Below are 20,035 nucleotides of genomic sequence, written 5' to 3' on the forward strand. Positions count from 1 at the left end.
TTAGATTGATAAATTGGCTATTAATTTATTATCACCGCCAGGTTACTGTTTACGTCATAAATTTGCTTGGCTTCTCAGGGAAGTTCGTCTGCATTAAAAATGGCGTCTGCCATGTAAGTTCGTAAGTTAGCCCTTGAGGTTGTTGCTGCCAAGTGCCTGCCAGTTTAACAGTGTAATAAAGCTTGACATTGACATCATAGGAAGTTTACCGACTGGCACCATCACTTCATCACCTGAGCTGATTCCACCGAGGTTAAAAAAGGAATACCAAATTCATCAAAATGGAGACAGAAGGTAAGAACTTTTTTGTTTCTGTCGCGAATTTTAATTTTAATTGCCAATTGTTGACGAGTGCACGTGCCCCAATCGTGGATGCATTAGCAATAGTTGAATTAACTATACACGAAATGATTTGTATGTTGTTCTCTGATTTTGAAACGGCCGTTGCTGTTCATTTTCATACCGAGCGAATAGATGGCGCGTCCGTCACTCTGTCCATTTCGGCGGGCGAAATTCACATTTGTAAATGAAAACCGAAAAAGTGAAACGAGATTCGTAGGGGGTAAAAGCGTTTCATTCTCAGGTTGATTTGATTTAATTTCGAGCTGCGATCATAGCCTAATAAATTTAAAAATTTGCATTTTTCTTTTGGTAAATATGGCAATCAAAACGAGTTTTTCAAGTCCCCCGCGTCCCCCGCCCTCATTTTAAAATGTAGATACCCCAATTTGTGTTCAGCGGTGAACAAGTATAGTGCGCGTATAACCGTGAAAATATTTTTGGAAATTCCAATCCGTAAACGAATTAGAGGCAAATGAATTTTCTCCCATTTCTTGTCCACCCTGCATTTTGAAAATCTGGCAAGCAAAATTGGTTTTTTAGTTGTCGCGTCTAGAGTTTTGAAAATAAAAACATGATATTTGGTTTGTGTATTCAGTAAAAATCCCTTAATGAATAACAATCGAATGAATTAATTGTCCCCCTTAAAATTCCCTCCCCCAATGGTTGGTGTCGCATTTCGGTTGGTGTCGCCGATGATGTTGAACCTCAAAGGGACGCCACAATTTCCTCCTCCAACATGAAACCCGTGAAATGGGTGTAGTGGTTAACGCTGTCAAATAAATGCGAGGATGAACCGATTATCCGAAATGAATAATCAATCTGCACCCAGAGTTGATCGCCTTTTTTCAAGTTCAGCGTCGACTGGAGGGTCACCGGATTATATTGATCAACGGGACCGTTATACTCGTAAACATTACTCGACCCGATTACATTCCCGTTCAAATAAAGACGAGAATAAAAATCAACATAAGAAGATGAAGTTGAAAGACGCACCGTTCCCGCGAAAGAGAAAAAATAAATTCCCGGTCGCGGTGCCGTGAATTTCCCCGATGTCAAATTCATGGCGTTTCCCTCGTTCACCAACGCCAAATCGAACGGAATCGGAGTTTTAGTCGTGTTAAATGAAGAATTTCTCTGGACGTAGAAATAGACGGGCGTCGATTTGACGTCGGCAAATCCGATCCATTTCTGTTTGTCTGTACAAACAAACGAATTAGACAAACAATAACAAATAAAATTAAAACACATCGTACCATTTTGATTAGCCAAAAAGTTGCAGTAAATCATTTCCATCTTCCTCACACTTTTCACCATAAAAAATCCGTTCAGTTTATGTCCAATTTGCTGCAGATCTTCACAAGAGGTTGGCATTTGACCAATGTCAACTAATTCGTTCGTTTGGGCTGTTTAAAAATTCGAAAAAATTAAAAAATTATTATTTATCAAATCATATTAAATTCTTCTCGTTTATTTCGTTAGTTAGCTAATCTAACCATTGCGAATGTGCTACTCTACAGATAATAACAAAATTAATTAAATTCAAACTAAATTGCGAATATTATTAGAAAAGAAAAATTCTAAATAATATCGTTTTACCGTTTAATTTTGTCGTCAGATCATCGACGGTGTACTTCATGTTACTTAAACGGATCCTAGTATTGGCCAACGATGTTTTTGTGGCTTCTAAATCTTTTCGTACAAAATTCAATTCAGACTTTATTCCTATTTCAATTTGAAGTAATTGATCAACTAAATTTGATTTCTTAAATCAGGTTTTAATCGATAGCTTTAAACTCCTCCCATAAGCAGGTAGAAATAATGACATATTTGAATCGGCCGCTAGAAAACGGTTGTGACAGTCTGACAGAGCACTTCATTTTGAGCACTTATTTTTATAGAGCACTTGGTTTTTGGCGTTACAGCATACTCTTCTTCTTCAAGTTGTCGACAAGAATTATTAATTAACAAAGCGTATAATTTATTACCTTTCTTTATGAGGTTTAACTCCATGTCAAATGTGGTTTTCATGTCTGCCAATAGTTCTAGAAATTTGTGCAAATTTATTATAATACTGTATTCATTGAAGGTCAAGTTTTATCCGCATATTATAGAATAATTAATCCATTTGAGTACCTTTGAATTGTAGTGGCAAACCTTCTTGAGATTCGCCTTCTTCTAAAGATTCCTTCAAATTCCAGCCATAGAGTTCCTTTTAACAGACAATGAAAATTAACGGAATTAGTCAGCACAGAGTGTCATTGATTATCAGTTTGGTACAACACGAAAATTAGAAAACCTGGATTCTACTGATGTCACCAGTTTCCAATTTGAAATCAGGGCGGTAATCGTAAGTTGGAGTCATTACATCCGCTTTGGTATCGGAATGCGACAGTCCAAGGACGTGACCAAATTCGTGAACAGCCACCTGGAACAAATTCGAACCTGTGCAATTTATAACCATTAGATTTCTCAATAAAAAAGGATAGGGCGATTTTAATAAAACAGTTATAATGTTGCCGACAAAATTGTTTACCCTCATTGATGGTCCATGTTTCCGCTTCATCGAAGTGTGTTTCACCCGATTCGGGAAAGGCAGCGTGAGCCAAAACACCCAGAGGGCCATCAAACTTATGAAACTGATAGTGATTTTTATCGTCTGAATGAGAGTCATTCTCAAAACTGTACAAAAATAAAGTTCAATTAATTATTGAAACAATAGCAGGTGTAATTATACAATTTATGTGATGTAACTTATTAGTGATTAATTACCGGATTTCAATGTCGACTTTTCCCATATCAATAAAAGTGAAGGTAAATGGAGTTACTTCTTCCCATAGCCGAAATGCTTTGGCGATTTCTTCATCCACGACGGATTTGTCCAAATCCGGCGTGTATTTACGAATACCGTAAGTTAATTCATTTTTAGTCCACCGGTTTTCTCCTGAAATTAGAAATGGGTCACCTCAAATAACTCATAAATGAGCGAAAAGAAATATCATTACCGTTACTATTAATGTTGCGCTTCTGTTGAGTGGAAGAATCATCCGTTATGATTCTATCGGGAACACCGCAACGAGGCTTCCCCATCCATCTCAATGTTTCCTCGTCCGCTACACCTATAAACAGACAAATTCAAAGATAATCCAATGTTAATTGCGTTCTGGGATTTGGTATATTTAAATCATTTTACCTGTTATATTCAAGCCGAAAAAGGATTGGAAATCTCTGACGGCATTTCGGATAGTTTCCCCTGCAATCACCGAATTAGAGGAGTTCTTGTATTTCGGATGTAAGTAACCGAAACTCGCTAGATAATTCTAAACAAGACACGAATAAAGGGGGAAAATGAGTTTGGTCGTCATGGCGACAAACTATTTACACGCCATTTACATTGACATCGGTTTCGGGAGGGACCGGAGAAGCGTCAAGTTGATTTACCGCGACACTCAACAGAAATAAACTGAAAAACATTTGAGAAATGAAAAACGATTTAGACGTCTGGTGATGAGAACAAGTCCGTTGGGGTCGAAAAAGGGAACTGAAAGAATAATCTTACAGGTAGCTCTGTTTTTATTTGGCGAAATCAACAGCCTGTCATACCCGCACAGTGGTTATTTCAATGTTTCCACCCCATCACTCCTCGGAAAGAATGCGTGACCCATAACGGTACCCGTCGGGCCGTCAAACGGTTGGAATGACTTTTCGACTCAAAACGGTAAAAGTTCAATTTAGATTGAAAAAAAATAGCAGAAGTAATGCAATAAACGTTAAATTCTTTATACTTCATTACCTGAATTCAATGTCAACGTTTCCCGTTTTAACACAATTGTAGGTCAAGGTACTTCCCCCTACAGCCAAAATGCTTTGTCGATTTCTCGACCTACGGAGGATTTTCCCAGATTCATCGTATGTAGTTGCGAATACCGTAAGTTAACTCATCTAAAAAGCGAAATAAAGTTAGACAGACACTTATATTATTCTTCACTTGGAACCAGCTGACCAGTCGGAGTCGGCGTTAGAAGGTGTCCATGTAAAGTTGATTGCCGTCTGCATAATAATTCCGTCGCCGGATCTGCCTCGGACGTCACCAATCAGCTGCCCCAATTTCTAATGACCAGATAATTGAAGAGATTTCAGTAATTTGTTTTTTAACTGCAAATGTTTGCTGCAATAGCCTAACCTAACTTATTTATAAAAAAATAGCCTAATATAAATTAATGGCACCGACAATTTTATTTGTGGTTTTTAGTTGTTTGCAAGGCTAACATAGTACGTTTACCTTTGGCAGTACACAGTACTCCTGGACATGAAGTGGGTGGGTTGATCAGTGTGTATGTGGGCTCGGTTTTTTGCCGGAAGGTTTAATTTTCCTCAGGCGAAACCGGATGGCCGTGATAAGACTATGCTATGCACGAACGAGACAGCTAGAAAAGAAATAGTTTCTGTTAAGAATGACGCATCACAAAACTTTGTGTTACATTTCACCTTCAGTTCATACCGTCACGTCTTCAGCTGCATGCTCTTCACCGAAGCACACCGAAAGATTCGAGTTCTATTTAAAAGGTAGTAAAAATTAAACCAAAATAAATTCAATTACTATACAAATCATTGTTATATCAATAAATTTTCATGTTATTTCGTAAATTTAAAATTTACAGATGGGAATTTTGTGGTCATGGAAACTGATAGTTGCATCGTTTCTTTTTCTGACTTAAGTTTGACTTCATCGTCTGATCCTTTAGCCGATCCCACCTCGCCTGACACTCACGAAGATAAACCGCGAATTAAAGTTTCCTCCGTGCATTGATAACAATGAATAGTGTGTTATTTTGTATTTAATTAAGTTAACAGTTAGTTGTTATTTTAAAATACTCGCCAACGACTAGAAAATAAAACATGTTGTTTATTTTGATTCAAAGGTAAAAGTTGAAGTAAATTCTTATCGATCGAAGACAGAAAAGAATCCGCTCAATTTATGTCCCGTTCATTGCAGATTTTCACACGAGGTTGGAAAATTACCATTGTCAACTAATTCGCTAATTCACTTGTTTGAGTTTAAACTAATTCAATCGATCGGACTGTTGAATTCGAATTTCTTCGTTCAATTCTGCGTGTTCCATAATTTTTATTGGCACCGACACATAGGCGATCCTGGAACGATTAAGAATCACGAATTTTAACCAAATTGACGACACTTTTTTGCACGTTTTTATTATTTATGTTATTGTTTGGGCACGAATTTATCTCGGTCCCTTTGAACATCTCGTAGTCTTTCTTGTAATAATTTTTTCCACATCTACCGTCACAATTTTGACCTGGCTGGAACTATTATCGGAATCGCTTGCCATTTTCCCTGACCAGCAATGTTTCATTTTTCTTTGAATTTAAAACTACTAAATATCCTCATACAAACAAATTGATGCAGATGTTTACTCGACATTTACAAAACTCCACCTTTGGTGGTTTCCCCTATTATAAAAACCGGCAGTTTTGCACTTTTGCTGTCCGAAATTTTTTTCGGGATCGGATTGCTTTCGAGTTGCACGACCGATAGGACTACTACTTGCTTTGAAAATTCAAAACTAGATGGCGTTTAGTCGTTTTTTACTTCTACAATGGCGTCTTGTGTTTTTGTTGCTGTCAAGCGTCAAGACGTATTGTGCTTATTGCCTAAATCAGTATATATAAAATAAAGCCATTTTTTTCACATTTACCGATACATACTGGTGATTTCATCAGAGGTAAAAAGATGCCTTTTAAAATTACTGTTTTGTCGATGAAGTCTTTCACAGTGGCTCAGCAAACCAGCATAACATCTCGCGGAGCATACCCTGTTTTTACTAACAACATTCAACCATAATTTGATTCCGAGGCAAGTCCATAATTGTAGACTGATCACCATAGTTGTATGTTTATGAAGTTATGAATGTTTAAGATTTGTTTTGTGTTTGCTTCTGCTCGTCTGTTCCAGTGTCTTTGTTTTTACCGGTTTTTACAGACCAAATATCTTAAATTGATATGTTAGAAAGTCTGCAACTGTAGACTAATTATTATAGTGTATTATTACACACATCTCTATATTTTACTATTCCTAGATGATCATGTGTTTTGTTGTCCTGTCAGATTGTATTTATGGATCGTGGAAATTATCAGTTTTCACTACAAGTCCCTTCCCAGTTTTCACAACTTCAGCTGCAGAAAATCAGCTTTACAGCAAAAGTTGGGAATGAGTGCAATAGGTAAGAATGATAAATGATATTTTTTTACCACATCAAGCAAATTGATGGCAATAAATTATAAACTAGGTGATTTAATATTTTTTACTTTATAGGTTCCTCTTGGTACTTCTGAAGCAGTTGATGATAGTGTTAATGAGGTAGTGTTATACTCCATTCTCATAAAAAAAACGTGCAGAAACTTCCAAACAGCAAACAGAGGTGCTGCTATTTTAGTTCTTGTCTAAATGTGTAGATGAAAACAGTTTGTGGCATTTATCAGAGAAGAAAATGGCAACAACCAAGATTCTATTTTATTGCAGTTTTGATTACTTTTTGTTTACTTTTATTTAGATTATGCTTGATATACTGAACGGGGACCATCTGATTTTCTGTTCAAGAAAAAGTAATGGTAATAACACGGTCGACCGATCGGTGTTTGCCAACCCGTTGGCTGCTACTTCGAATTTCCTTCTTACTTCTTAGACTTCGGTCCCGCTCTTAACTTGGGGTATTGCTATGTGTCGTTTCCTTCTTCCTTTAAATTTGTTGTTTTATTAAGTAACATCCATTCTCATAAATAGGTAATCATGCGCCCCTATTCAATATGGATTATTGAATCCATTGGACCTGACGATAGAGACGACAGCTCAGCGATGACTGAGTCGGAATTGTCTACCGTTTTTCGTTGAAGTAGGCTATCTGGATGTTCTTTCAAGAAAAAGACAAGGACTATACGGTCAGCAAGGTCCATTGGTTGCTAACAGGTTGGCTGCTACCCTTTAATCTCAGTGTTCACTTGCTTACAACAGCCCTCTTAATTTGAGGTATGTCTTCTTGTGGCTACAATCTTGTTTGAATCTTATTACCATCCAAGTAAATGTTCATTCTGATTACAGGACAATCCTTTGCTGCTTATCGTGGACTTTATCCATTGGGGGAAACCGACGAGAGATTATTGCTGGAATTTAAGATTGATAAATTGTGTAGTTGTTAGTTAACTTACAAGTGCATAATCTGGGCTCCCTTCTTTTCTGTGGCCCCGTTTCCCTAACTAACCACTAACCAACGCCCGCCGGTGGTCACTCACCCGCTGTGAAACCAGGAGGAGGGGAGGGCTCTGGTCGAACGGGGACTTGGAAGGCGCATGATCTGAGGGTCATGAGTCTAACCCGGAAGCCTAGTATGACTAATCGCTCCCCAGTAAAACTTGCCTCGCACTCTTCTCTCCTCTTCCATTTCCAGGTAATCTCCCTGGATCTACGCCGACACTGCATGTGCGAGTTTTAGCAAGCAATCCGCCACCCAATTTGACAAAAAGTGATAGTTTGTTTTCACGGAAATTGCGTCAGACGGTTGAAAAATTTCTAGTTCAACAATCTCATGTAGAAATTAGCATCTAGTCTACTGGTGCAAATTGCGATTCTTTAAGCATGATTAATTTAGGTGATGTGTTAAAAGCTATTGTGGATAGCTAAAAAATTGAACTGATTCGCTTTTTCAGAATATTTTGAAGAACGATCACAAGAAAATCTAAAATCAACAAAGTGATCTAAAACCAAAATATTCAGAAAAAGTGGATTAGTTCAATTTTTTAGCTACCCACAATAGCTTTTAACACATCACCTAAATTAATCAAGCTTAAAGAATCGCAATTTGCACCAGTAGACCAGATGCTAATTTCTACATGAGATTTTTTAACTAGAAATTTTTCAACCGTCTGACGCAATTTTCGTGAAAACAAACTATCACTGTTTGTCAAAATGGGTGGCGGACTGCTTTCTAAAAAGCCTCGCACAAAAAAAATTTTCTTGAACCGGACGCTCTGTTTAATGAATTGTTTATTTTGCATGTGTTTATTAATAATTATAGTTACACAACTTTATACAATGGGTTTTATTTATTTTTATGATTATAGATATACAACAATTGTGTAAATTTGATGTTGGAGATTGTGGGGTTTTAGAAATGGATGTGGGATTTAATGTTGGTGCTAATGGGGTTTGAGGAATGGATGTGTAAGTGGAAGGTATAGGTTGACGGGAAGGAAAAGGTTAACAACAGATTTTATCACCAAGTACTGCATTTTCATTAAAAATATATCTCACTTCTCTTAGTAAGTCATAACCAAATACCCCACCCCAACTTCCTCCACATTCCCCCATCCTGGACATGTTTATTATTTGTTTGACATAAGCCTCCTCATATTACTATTTTTTTTTGTTCCTTCTCAATATATAAAGGTAAACTGCGAAGACACAAATAGCAATTAAACACAATATTGGATGTCACTTCTGTAGCACAAAAGCAGCACCTCGGATGCACAAGGAACAGCAACTTGATGCAGATATCTTTCACCACCATAGGCTGCAACAACACACCACATTGGACAGCAACACCACTGCTACGTAAACATGAACCTATAACCCAAGTAAAATTAATCTTCAGCATCATTGGAAATGCTATATGAAATTTAAAAAATATGCTACATATCACTTCAAATATTCAACCCTAACATTATTTGGCAACATTATCTTATACCTATTGAGGAAACTTAAATTAACAAATATACATGAAACTAGACAACTCATTTAAGATTTAAATACAAATGCATTTAAACTTTAAAGAATACTCTACAGTAGAACAAATAAACAAAACTTCTTTCAGAATCTGCCTTTCTTGCATACAACAAACTCCCCTTTAAATAATCCATAACAGTACACAACCTGAAGGAAATAGCTGCTGACTTGACAAAATCCCAAAATATTAAAACTAACCGATGTATGCAAAGCTTAATCACATTGTAATTATAAAATCTGTAACTGGATAAGATTGTCACCTTCAAATAGTGTATGTGTGCATGATGTTCACAACAAAGATAAATGCGACTTCCATGCAGCCTGCACGATTTGATGGAAGCCCTAGATTGGATGGCTCAAGTTTCTTTCATTAAGAGGTGCCTGCAATCCAACATTACAAATGTTATGATCCACATGTGTTTCAATCAGTTTAATTGTTAATTTTACCATTGTAAAAGCAGAATGTTACTCAGCTTCTCGACGTGGTCGACAGCATGGATTCCAAGTCTTTCAGCATCAAAATTCGTCTACAAATAAAATGAAATTTCAACACTTTCAGACCACTTCACTGCACATGCAATAGAATTTAATCGAATCAATTATGCCAAGAACACATATTATACCTACATTATATTGCTTCAAATAGAGACCCAAATACTTTACAGCAACATTATCTGTTCCCTTTTAACAAAAAAAAAATTTAAACTTGAACTCATTTGAGATTTAATTACAAATTCATCGAACTTTGGAGTACTCAACAGGGAAATGATACTCTTTCAGTAACCATCTGGCTTTTCCAGCCAATTTCCATTACACAACCCATAAGTAAATACCTATGATAGAAGGACAGAGAGAGACGAAGAGTTTACTTGATGAAATCCCAAAATGTTAAAACTAAACAATAGTGACAAAGCTTTCCCTGAAAACTTCTAACGCTTTACTTCCAACTAAACATATTTTTATTTTTTAAATTTGAAAAGATTGTCACCTTCCTGCCTTCAATTAGGGTACATGTTGACTTTAACAGCAAAGGTAAATGAGATGCAGACTACATGATAGGATGAGTGAAGCTCCATATACTGAAGGTGCCTGCAATCAAACAAAAAAAATCTCAATACTATCCTAAATTTCATCAGTTTAATCGACCTTTCAGAACATTGTATGTATAATGTTACTCATCTTCTGGACGTAGACGACGTGGTGGACAGCACGGTTTCAAAATCTTAAGCTTCAAGATTCGTCTATGAATAAAAAATTAAATTTAACACTCGGGTAACTCCACGTGAAATCGAATCTTCTATTACACCAAGAATAATATACCAAGATTACCAAAATAGTTGCAAGCACCCACCGTCCGCCAACCCGATCCAACTGTTAGACATCACAATTCACAAATTCTAAACAATCAATCTGCCAACAAATATACAGCTAACATCGAATCGAAACCCCAATCGAAGGATAATGGCGTCCCTTATTAGGCCTACTCTCGAAGCAACGCTTCAAAAAAAGAACTATGAAGAAGGTAGGGGCTAAACGGCTACCTAGCCTGCGCCCAACAACTGAAGATAAATCTGGACGCCAGATGTCCTCTTGTTTGTCCCAAATGAACGACTGAGCGGAACGACTATCTTTGCTTTCGATTGGACGGGGACATTGCCCCATCCAACCGCCAGCCGACTTTCGAAACCCCGGGTACTGCTGATCCTATAAGTTTAAACGGAAATGAACGGGAAATTTATCACAAGTTAAAAGAATCTTATAATATCATGCATATCCAATTAATGCTTTTTTTCCAGGCTCACCTAGTGTTAAAGATCTCCAACTTGTTTAATCTGCTTTTCCATTCCTCAGATGGAACGACTCAACTCTCAACTCCGCTGCTTTCACGCATGACTGTATAACAGTCGGTGCAAAGTAAATATTTTTCAGCTTGGATTCGCCTACATATTTTTACGATTTTCACTTTGCGCCAATGTCTTAATCATCAACGATGGAGTGAGTGGACCAAAAGCTGTTACATGGGCATCAGAAAGAATTGCCGAAAAAAAGAATCGAAAGGCATCAGAAAGAATCGAATGTAGAAATTCAAGTGTTATCGAACTAGACGGTGTTGGTGTTGTCACATTTTCGGCAAGTGTCCTTCTCCATTTACAGTTTTGTGTACACTCTTCCAAGCCCTTTTCAAAGAGATTAGAAAAATTAGGAAGATTACCCAATCATTTATTAAGAGACACCCCCGAAAATGGTAAAAATACCATTGAATTTAACCAGCAATTTATCGTTTAACTTTAATTGTAAAAAAACGAAACATCTCAACAATTTTAAAGCCAAACATGACACATCTCGTATGTGCCATCTAGTATTAAAATTGAAAAGTATGTAGTTCGGGCAAGAAAGTGCTGGTAGTTCATACAACACGGGTTTGGGACAGCCAAAGATAAGATTCTATAGGCAAGTAGGCAACATGCCGCGTTAACATGGTTGTGTGCACGAGGATTTATGGCATAATATTTAAAAAAAAAGAAATTTGCCATTTATTATTAACCGACTGTGTAGCGGTAGAGTCTAGAATCGCAAATGCTGTGGACCGTTTCTTAATAGACCGACGAATTGTGCGCATAAGCGGTTGGTTTTCAGTTTACCAAACTCATTCCAATGTGAATAGCAGGGCGGACGAGATTTCTCTATAATCTCTCTGCTTATTTTATTTTTTTTGGTATTATTTTTAAAAAATAAAACCTAGGCGGGAAGCCGGGAATATCAGATAACATTTCTGTTTCTGCACGACGCTGGACTTTATTCGCACAAGCAGAAAAACATAATTCGAATGGGTCGAAGAAGATGGAAATGATTTACTGCAACTTAATTGCCAATCAAAATGGTACGACGAGTTTTAATTTTACTTTTAATTAAGATAATTAAAACTTAATTAAACGATTGTTAATGCGAATCACGATGGGAGCAGCACTCGTCAATCGACAATTTCACTTCAATTAAATTTAAACTTTCCTTCACCTACAGTAATTGTCAGTTCTCTTTTTTGGAATACGATTATAAAACGTAAAAAACGCGAGATATTTGAGTCAACAATTGATATCAACTTTTTTCCCTGTTTGACCATGTCCGCAAGGTTATCCCCGCTTCAGTAAACATTAGATTGTCTATAGCCACGTAGAAAACAAATAATATCAGACCATGAGACTGACATTTAAAAATTCTAATCGAAAACTTCTTCTTATTTACAGGGATTATATAAACATAAAAAGTAATAACCCGTTTATGGTTTATCTCAATTTATCAAGTGTAACCTTTCAGTTACATGCAACAAAGGATCCAACTACTGTATAAGTTGAAACGCACGTCCAGTTGGAAAACGCAGTTTCATCTATAACAAAAGAATGGCGCATTTTTCTGTAGTTTCACTCACCCAAGTTGTTTTGTTGTTGGTTTTCATCTTCTGGACGCCGAGTTCGACTGGCGCTGCCTTTTCCTTGGAGGAAGAATTCCTACAACTGAAGGAAAATTATGTGAGAATTAATTTTAATTTCCTTTTCACGTGCTGATGCTTCAGTTGTCGATCATCCGATTCAATTCTGCTCTTATTGTAATGTTATTTCATTTGCCAATAGATTCAAGTGAAACAAGTCGTGACAAGTTTGGAATCGACAGCGATTGAACAGCAGGCAAAAGTGACTGTACTGGAGGCGCAACTCGAACTAAATGTAAGTTCTACTGTTTAGTTTAATTCAGAGTTTCACTGTGGGTAAACACTTTTGCCTTTTCTATGACAGAATGAACTAAGACAAGATTTGGCATTGAAAGTAATTCAATTAGAGGCCAAAAATGTCCAATTGGAAGTCAAAATTCAGGATCAAGAAAGAAGATTAACTTCCTTATTGGAACCGGCTGAACTTCCGGTTTCCACTGATTCAAAATTATTTCCAGTTAATAAAGAAATTTTAATTCAATCAACTGGAAGGAGCGGAATTCCAAGGACATGCAGAGAACTTCGTGCGGCCGATCCTTCACTTTCATCCGGAATGCACTGGATCGATCCGGACGGACAAGGTTTGGGCGATAACCCAATTTACGTTTACTGCGATATGACATCAGGTGAAATACTTAAATTTTCAATTAAAGAAAATTATCTTATTGATTTATCATCTTTCCATTAAAACAGGATCGACCTCAATTCTACACGATAGTGAATCTTCTTTAAATGTGGGACACTGCGCCGATGCCGGGTGCTATTCACGCTCCATCAACTACAATTCGTCAATGGGACAACTAAAAACTTTGATGGAATTATCCACTGAATGCCATCAGTCGATTAGAGTCAGTTTCAGTTGATCAGTTTAATTCTTATCGTTTATAATTCTTAATCCTTTTATTAGTACGATTGCTATTACGCCCCGTTCGAGTTAAATGGCGTCGCCTACAGTTGGTGGAACGACAGAGAAGAAAATGCGCAATACTTTTGGACCGGAAGTAACACGGACGGAGTTCACACCTGCCAGTGCGGAATTGATGGAAACTGTGTCGATTCAGCAGTGAAATGCAACTGTGACACGATTTCACCAATTCAATTAGTTGACGACGGTGAGTTACGGTTCCCACGTTTGTACAGAATAAAAATGAATAAAATAAATTTCGTTTGCAGGTGTCATTACCGACAAAAATGTTCTGCCCGTCACTCGTTTGAATTTCGGACGAACTCAACTGGAAACTTCATCCGGCGTCCACACCCTTGGCCGACTCGTGTGCACCGGATTAGTGACTTTGACTGGACTGCCAAAGTCGTGCAAAGATTTGTGGTTGATTGGTCACACCCTGAACGGATTTTATTCCGTCATGGGACCAGTGAAAATGGAATCTGTTTACTGCGATTTCACTAAACCCACTGACGATGCGGGTAAACGTTTTAGATTCTCACGAATTATTCAGTTGCAATTATCTAATTCTATAATTGATGAAAAGTTTTCCAGAAATGGATTGGATATGTCGACGTTAAATCGGCGCCTGTCCATTTCTACGCCCAGAGAAATTCTTCATTTAACAAAACGTCAACTCCGATTCCGTTCGAGTTGGCGCGGGTGAACGAGGGAAATGCCATGAATTTGACCACGGGGAAATTCACGGCACCGCGACCGGGAATTTATTTTTTCTCTTTCGCGGGAACGGCGAAACTTTATTCTTCATCTGCTGTTTATTTTTATTCTTCTCTTTATTTGAACGGGAATCGAATCGGGGTGAGTGATGTTTATGAGGGTAACGCCCCCGTTGATCTATCTAGTTCGTTGACCCAACAGTCGACGCTGAACTTGAAAAAAGGCGATCAACTTTGGGTGACGATTGAATATTCTGATGGTTCATCCTCGTATTTGTATGACAACAATTTATACCACTACACCCATTTCATGGGTTTCATGTTGGAGGAGGAAATTGTGGCGTCCCTTTGAGGTTTCGGGTTCAACATCCAAAATGCGCAAAATCATTGGCGGCACGAAATATTTTAAATTACTGTCGACACGGAATTTTGGAGAAGGGAATTTTAAGGGGAGATAATTCATTTAATTTTTATTCATCTCACGGGATGGCTATTTCTTTTCTAAAATTTGACTATACATGCATCTAGACTTTCTGAATACAAAAACCAATTTTCTATCTCCGAAAATGTAGAGCGACAGGTAAAAAAACGAATTTAATTGCCAAATTTACAAAATGAAGGGCGGACTTGAAATAGGAGAAAGTTCCTTCGCGTCTGATTCACTCACGGATAGGAATTTTTCAAAAATATTTTCACGGTTATAAGCGCATTATAGCTGTGCAAGTGTGCATGGCTGAATATAAACCGATGTATCTAATTTTTAAAAATAAGAGCGGGGGACTTGAAAAACTCATTTTGATTGCCAGTTTGCAGTTTTACAAAAAAAATTACATTTTAAATTTATTTGCCTGCAAGGCTGCAACACAAACGCAAGTCGTAAATTGAGAAGTAATAAAAAAAACGACTAAACGCCATCTAGTTTTGATTATGCAAAGAAAGTCCTATCTATAAGTCCTACCACGGTCCTACTATCTGTCGGGCAACTCGTACGTATAAGTAATCCGATCCCAAAGAAAAACTTCGGACAGCAAAATTGCCTGTAATTTTTAAAATAGGGGAAACCACCAAAGGTGAAATTCTGTAAATGTCACAAAACATCTGCATCGATTTATTTGAATGCGAATTTCTAGCCGATTTAGAATTGAAGAAAAATGACACAGTGGTCAGGTAATATGGCAAACGATTCCGATAATAGTTCCAGCCAGGTCAAAATTTCGACGGTAGAAGTGGACAAATTATTATAAGAAACTAGAGACCACGTGAAGACCAATAAGGGACGGAGATAAATTCGTGCCCAAACAATAAAACAATAAAAACGTGCCACTGATTGTAATCAATTTGGCAAAATTTCGTGATTCTCAATCGTTCCAGAATCACAGCGTCAGTTACACGACCGCCGAACTGTCGGCGTCAAAATTATGGAACACGCAAAACTGAACGAAGAATTCGAAATCAACTGCCCGAACGAATGAAATTGAAGAAGAGTTGAAACTCAAAGGAGTGAATTAATTGACATTGGTCGAATGCCAACCTCGTGTGCAGACCTGGAGCGAATGGGACATAAACTGAAAAAATCTTTTCTGCCAAAAAATAGAAGAAGATGGAAATGATTTATTGCAACTTTTGTCCTAATCAAAATGTACGACATATTTTATTTTTTATATGCCCTAAATTAATTTCAGTGCATTCGAGTCAATTTTTGGTTTTATTTGTCTTTTCTTTTCCTCGTTCGACCAGTCCGCAGGGTAATTCCCGCTTCAATAAACGGTAGATTGTCCATAGCCACGTAGAAAACAAATAATATCAGACCATGAGACTGACATTAAAAAATTCTAATCGAAAACTTATCTGCTTTCGACAGGGATTATAAGCAAACACAAAAACTCGTTTATCTCGATTTTTCACTAACCTTTAGTCAAACGCAACAACGAGTCGAACTATATAAATTGAAACGCACGTCGAGTTGGAAAACACAGTCTCACTATAATTACGACTAACTAAAGAATGGCACATATTTCTGTAGTTTCACTCACCCAAGTTGTTTTGCTGTTGGTTTTCATCTGCTGGACGTCGAGTTCGACTGGCGCTGCCTTTTCCATGGACGAAAAATTCGTACAATTAAAGGAAAATTACGTAAGAAAATTTAAATTTCTGTTTCGCGCGAGACTTCTGTTGCCAACCGTCCAATTCAATTTGTAATTTTTAAGTCTTATTGTAATGTTATTCCATTTATCGCCAATAGATTCAAATGAAACAACTCTTTGAATCGACAGCGATTGAACAGCAGGAAAAAATGACACAACTGGAGGCGAAATTCGAACTAAATGTAAGTCCTTACTGTTTCATTTAATTCAGAGTTACAGTTTAGATAAAACACTTTTACTTTTCTATGACAGAATGAACTAAGACAAGATTTGGCATTGAAAGTAACTCAGTTAGAGGCCAAAAATGTCCAACTGGAAGTCAAAATTGAAAAACTGGAGGCCAAAGTTGAACAACAAGATTCGCTTTTAACTTCCCTTTTACGAGATAAAAATGAACGCACAACAGCAGCAAACGACTTTGATTCTGTTTCAATTAACAATAATCTATCAGCAGTTGCCATCAACGGACTGCCGTCTTCGTGCGGGGATCTCAAGATGATTGGCCACATTTGGAGCGGATTTTATTTAGTCATGGGATCGGCGAAAATGGAATCCGTTTACTGCGATTTCACTAAACTCCCTAGCGATGCGGGTAAACGTTTTAGATTCTCACCAACTAATCAGTTGCAACTATTATCTATTATTTAATTCTTTCATTAACGCAAAGGTTTTGAGAAATGGATCGGATACGCCGACGTCAAATCGGCGCCCGTCAATTTCTACGTGCAAAGAGAATCTGATTTTAACACAGAAAACACTCCGATTACGTTCAATTTGGCTCGGGTGAACGAAGGAAATGCCATGGATATGACCACGGGGAAATTCACGGCACCGCGACCGGGAATTTATTTTTTCTCTTTCGCGGGAACGGCGCGTCTTGATTCTTCTTCATCTTCGGCTTGGTTTAATTCTTATCTTTATTTGAACGGGGATCTAATCGGGACGAGTCAAGTTCGAGAGGATAAGGGCCCCGTTTCTCAATCTAGTCCGTTGACCCTCCAGTCGACGCTGAACTTGAAAAAGGGCGATCAAGTCTGGGTGGGGATTGAATATTTTGATGGTTCATCCTCGTTTTTGTATGAATACCAAGATTCACATCAATTATATTACCACTTTACCCATTTTACGGGTTTCATGCTGGAGGAGGAAATTTTGGCCTCCCTTTGAGGTTCAACTAACAACTAACTAACTAACATCCAAAATCATCGGCGACACGAAACATTTTCGACCCGAACATTTTTGTTTAACGTCGAAACGAAATTTTGGGGAGGGAGGGAAGCAAATTCGTTCAATTTTTATTCATTAAGGGGCGAGCATTTCTTGACAGAAATCGAACTGTATGTGCAAATACACTTATTGAATAAATGAATACACAAACCAAGTTTCAAGTTTCTATCGAAACTAACTAAAAACTAACGTTACAAACAAAAAAACAATTTTGATTGCCAGATTGACAAAAAACGGAAGGCCTTGAAAAAGGATAAAATTCATTCGCCTCTAATTCAACTACGGGTCAGAATTTTCAAATAATTTTTTTACTGATGAATTCAAATGAAGTTGTGCACTCGTCCACCAAAAATCACGTGCCTATATCTAAAATCAAGGGCAGGGGACGTGAAAAACTCTTTTTGATTGCCAGATATAAACATTAATTTTATTTTTAATTTAAAAATGTTGCTTGTAATTAACAGGAAAACGATGCGTCTAGCGTGTCTAGGCGTCTAAACATCTTATTTATCAAAAAATATTTAATTATTTTAATTTAATTAAATTAAATTTTGATTTTTGATTGGTTTCCTTCTCACGGTCGCAATATGAGAAAAAATAGGGAAGGGGAGGAAATTCGATCTCCAACTCGTGAAGGAGTGGGAATTTCTTGACGAAAATTTAACAGTCGATGCAACTAAACATTTTCAATGCACACGCCAAGTTTCAAGTTTCTATCTGAAAAACTCTAGACGTTACAAACTAAAAACCAATTTTGACTGCTAGATTTACTAAATACAGGACTAGAAACTTGGGAGAAAATTCATTCGCTTCTAATTCGATAACGGATTGGAATTTTCAAATAATTTTTTCACAGAAGAATTAACATTTCAGTTGTGCACTCGTCCAGAAAAAATGGCTTTTCTATCTCTAAAATCAAGGACAGGGAACGTGAAAAACTAATTTTGATTGACAGATGTAAAAATTATTTTTATTTTTATTTTTTAATTTCTCTTGGAATTAACACGAAAACGATGCAACTACACATCTCGTTTATCTTTAAAAACGTTTTTCACTATTTCAATTTTATTAAATTAAATTAAATTTAAATTATTTCCTTCTCACGGTCGCAGGATGAGAAAAATAAGGGAAGGGGAGAAAATTCGTTCGACTCCAATTCGTGAAGGGGTGAAAACCAAATTTGATTGCCAAATTTACAATATTGAGGGTGGACTTGGTATGAGAGAAAATTCATTCGTCTCTAATTCACTTACGGAATGGAATTTCCAATTAATTTTTTTTACTGATGAATTCACATTTCAATTGTGCAATCGTCCAGAAAAATCGCTTTTCTATCTTTAAAAATATGGGCAGGAGACGTGAAAACCCAAGAAATCAAAATTTCTCAATTTGCATCGCAGCTCGAAATTAAATCAAATCAACACGAGAATAAAACGCTTACTACATATCTCATTTATCTTTAATAAATGCGTTTCACTATTCGATCGGTATGAAAATGACGACAAAGAATAGCTTCAAAACGAGATGATAAAATACAATTACAATTTCAATCAGGTCGTGTTGGTTAATTAAATTATTGCTAATGCATCCACTATTGGAACATGTGCACTCGTCGACAATTCGCATCATATAATAAAAAGTTCTTACCTGTTGCCTCCACTTTGATGAATTCCGATTGATATTGTCCTTCAATGTGTCGGTGACGTGTTTTCTTCATCTTGCCAAGTGCCAAGACTATTGCCAGGATAACTTTCTCTGATTACGTCGACGTCAATCTCTACAATCTCAATCTCACTATAATCCAACAATGAAATGGTTTTTGAACAACTGCCACAACACTGTGAACTGAGTTGACAGACCCACAGAGTTAAGTCTGCGCCCTAATTAACTACTTCCTAACTTGACGAGACTTGACGACTGACGTCTGACGACTTTCAATTTTGATTTTGCACTGCAGACGAACATTTGTGAGAAGAAGCGGCGATGCCAATTTCAATGTAAATAGACTTTCTTTTCTTTCTCCATTTTTGCCAACGTAAAATTTGAAATTGACTTTTAACAATTTTGAATTAAATACTGTGAGTGAGTGAGATGTATCAAAGTGACTCACTTGGCAAATTAAAACCGTGGTTGTTTAAAACACCAACAATGGGGTGTTCTGAGCTTAGCCAAAAAACTCACCATTGTTTGTTTTTTTAACAACCATCTTCTTAACTACCAAACACATAAGATCGCTATTTGGTTTGCACCAGTAGACTAGATGCAAAATTCGACAGGAGTGTTTGAATTAGAAACATTTGTAACTTTACTGACGCAGATTTGCGCAAAACTAATCCATCGCTTGTTGTCTCATTGCCGCAGCGGTGGGGGAAGAATTGTTATAAACTCGTACAGAAGAAAAATCGTCTTGAACCGGACGCT

At 37.1% G+C, this 20,035-nt stretch overlaps 4 protein-coding genes and 1 long non-coding RNA gene across 14 annotated transcripts in view; 3 read left to right on the top strand and 2 right to left on the bottom strand.

The window, feature by feature from the left end:
- The window catches only part of LOC124336550, a 53,976-nt gene extending 36,201 nt beyond the window's left edge, over positions 1–17,775 (top strand). Inside the window, exon 5 of the mRNA XM_046790399.1 lies at positions 17,589–17,775. The gene's annotated coding sequence lies outside the window, so the exon portion shown is untranslated. The remainder of the gene's footprint in view (positions 1–17,588) is intronic.
- Positions 1,013–3,886, bottom strand: LOC124336166. Of its 2 annotated transcripts, none has more exons than XM_046789865.1 (11): positions 3,733–3,886; positions 3,533–3,659; positions 3,345–3,458; positions 3,112–3,283; positions 2,876–3,021; positions 2,639–2,784; positions 2,476–2,551; positions 2,328–2,384; positions 1,939–2,031; positions 1,596–1,745; positions 1,013–1,538 (listed from the first exon to the last, which is right to left on the bottom strand). In XM_046789865.1, exons 1-11 carry the CDS (start codon positions 3,811–3,813, stop codon positions 1,048–1,050), a joined length of 1,653 nt encoding a protein of 550 aa, XP_046645821.1. In that variant the 5' UTR covers positions 3,814–3,886; the 3' UTR covers positions 1,013–1,047. The 2 variants fall into 2 exon arrangements, with proteins under 2 accessions (XP_046645821.1, XP_046645820.1); XM_046789864.1 differs by having other exon boundaries at positions 2,864–3,021.
- LOC124336557 lies at positions 8,433–16,349 on the bottom strand. 9 transcript variants are annotated; one of them, XR_006917032.1, is made up of 8 exons: positions 16,277–16,349; positions 10,939–11,313; positions 10,466–10,840; positions 10,312–10,377; positions 10,125–10,225; positions 9,584–9,663; positions 9,397–9,517; positions 8,433–8,977 (listed from the first exon to the last, which is right to left on the bottom strand). It is a non-coding gene; the product is annotated as an uncharacterized LOC124336557 (long non-coding RNA). The 9 variants fall into 9 exon arrangements; XR_006917031.1 differs by adding an exon at positions 9,764–9,817 and having other exon boundaries at positions 10,125–10,377; XR_006917037.1 differs by having other exon boundaries at positions 10,457–10,840.
- LOC124336173 lies at positions 12,507–14,622 on the top strand. Its single transcript, XM_046789872.1, has 7 exons — positions 12,507–12,663; positions 12,766–12,858; positions 12,928–13,249; positions 13,317–13,471; positions 13,531–13,735; positions 13,797–14,048; positions 14,114–14,622. The coding sequence occupies exons 1-7, from the start codon at positions 12,535–12,537 to the stop codon at positions 14,593–14,595; spliced, it is 1,638 nt and encodes a 545-aa protein (XP_046645828.1). The 5' UTR covers positions 12,507–12,534; the 3' UTR covers positions 14,596–14,622.
- LOC124336314 lies at positions 16,095–17,575 on the top strand. Its single transcript, XM_046790071.1, has 4 exons — positions 16,095–16,376; positions 16,486–16,569; positions 16,640–16,979; positions 17,055–17,575. Exons 1-4 carry the CDS (start codon positions 16,248–16,250, stop codon positions 17,552–17,554), a joined length of 1,053 nt encoding a protein of 350 aa, XP_046646027.1. The 5' UTR covers positions 16,095–16,247; the 3' UTR covers positions 17,555–17,575.
- Positions 17,776–20,035: the final 2,260 nt, after the last annotated feature.

This window comes from Daphnia pulicaria, chromosome 4 (genome assembly GCF_021234035.1).
Source record: "Daphnia pulicaria isolate SC F1-1A chromosome 4, SC_F0-13Bv2, whole genome shotgun sequence".
NCBI classification, from domain to species: Eukaryota; Metazoa; Arthropoda; class Branchiopoda; order Diplostraca; family Daphniidae; genus Daphnia; species Daphnia pulicaria.

Bases quoted from the DNA above. Each gene is read 5' to 3' on its own strand.
- LOC124336166 (XM_046789864.1), bottom strand. From the start codon at position 3,813: ATGTTTTTCAGTTTATTTCTGTTGAGTGTCGCGGTAAATCAACTTGAC. The intron at 3,660-3,732 runs GTAAATGGCGTG...TGTCTTGTTTAG, and splicing joins CTCCCGAAACCGATGTCAAT to AATTATCTAGCGAGTTTCGG. The intron at 3,284-3,344 runs GTAATGATATTT...TTCTAATTTCAG, and splicing joins GCGCAACATTAATAGTAACG to GAGAAAACCGGTGGACTAAA.
- LOC124336173 (XM_046789872.1), top strand. From the start codon at position 12,535: ATGGCGCATTTTTCTGTAGTTTCACTCACCCAAGTTGTTTTGTTGTTG. The intron at 12,859-12,927 runs GTAAGTTCTACT...TTTCTATGACAG, and splicing joins AGGCGCAACTCGAACTAAAT to AATGAACTAAGACAAGATTT. The intron at 13,736-13,796 runs GTGAGTTACGGT...TTTCGTTTGCAG, and splicing joins AATTCAATTAGTTGACGACG to GTGTCATTACCGACAAAAAT.
- LOC124336314 (XM_046790071.1), top strand. From the start codon at position 16,248: ATGGCACATATTTCTGTAGTTTCACTCACCCAAGTTGTTTTGCTGTTG. The intron at 16,377-16,485 runs GTAAGAAAATTT...TATCGCCAATAG, and splicing joins TACAATTAAAGGAAAATTAC to ATTCAAATGAAACAACTCTT. The intron at 16,980-17,054 runs GTAAACGTTTTA...ATTAACGCAAAG, and splicing joins TAAACTCCCTAGCGATGCGG to GTTTTGAGAAATGGATCGGA.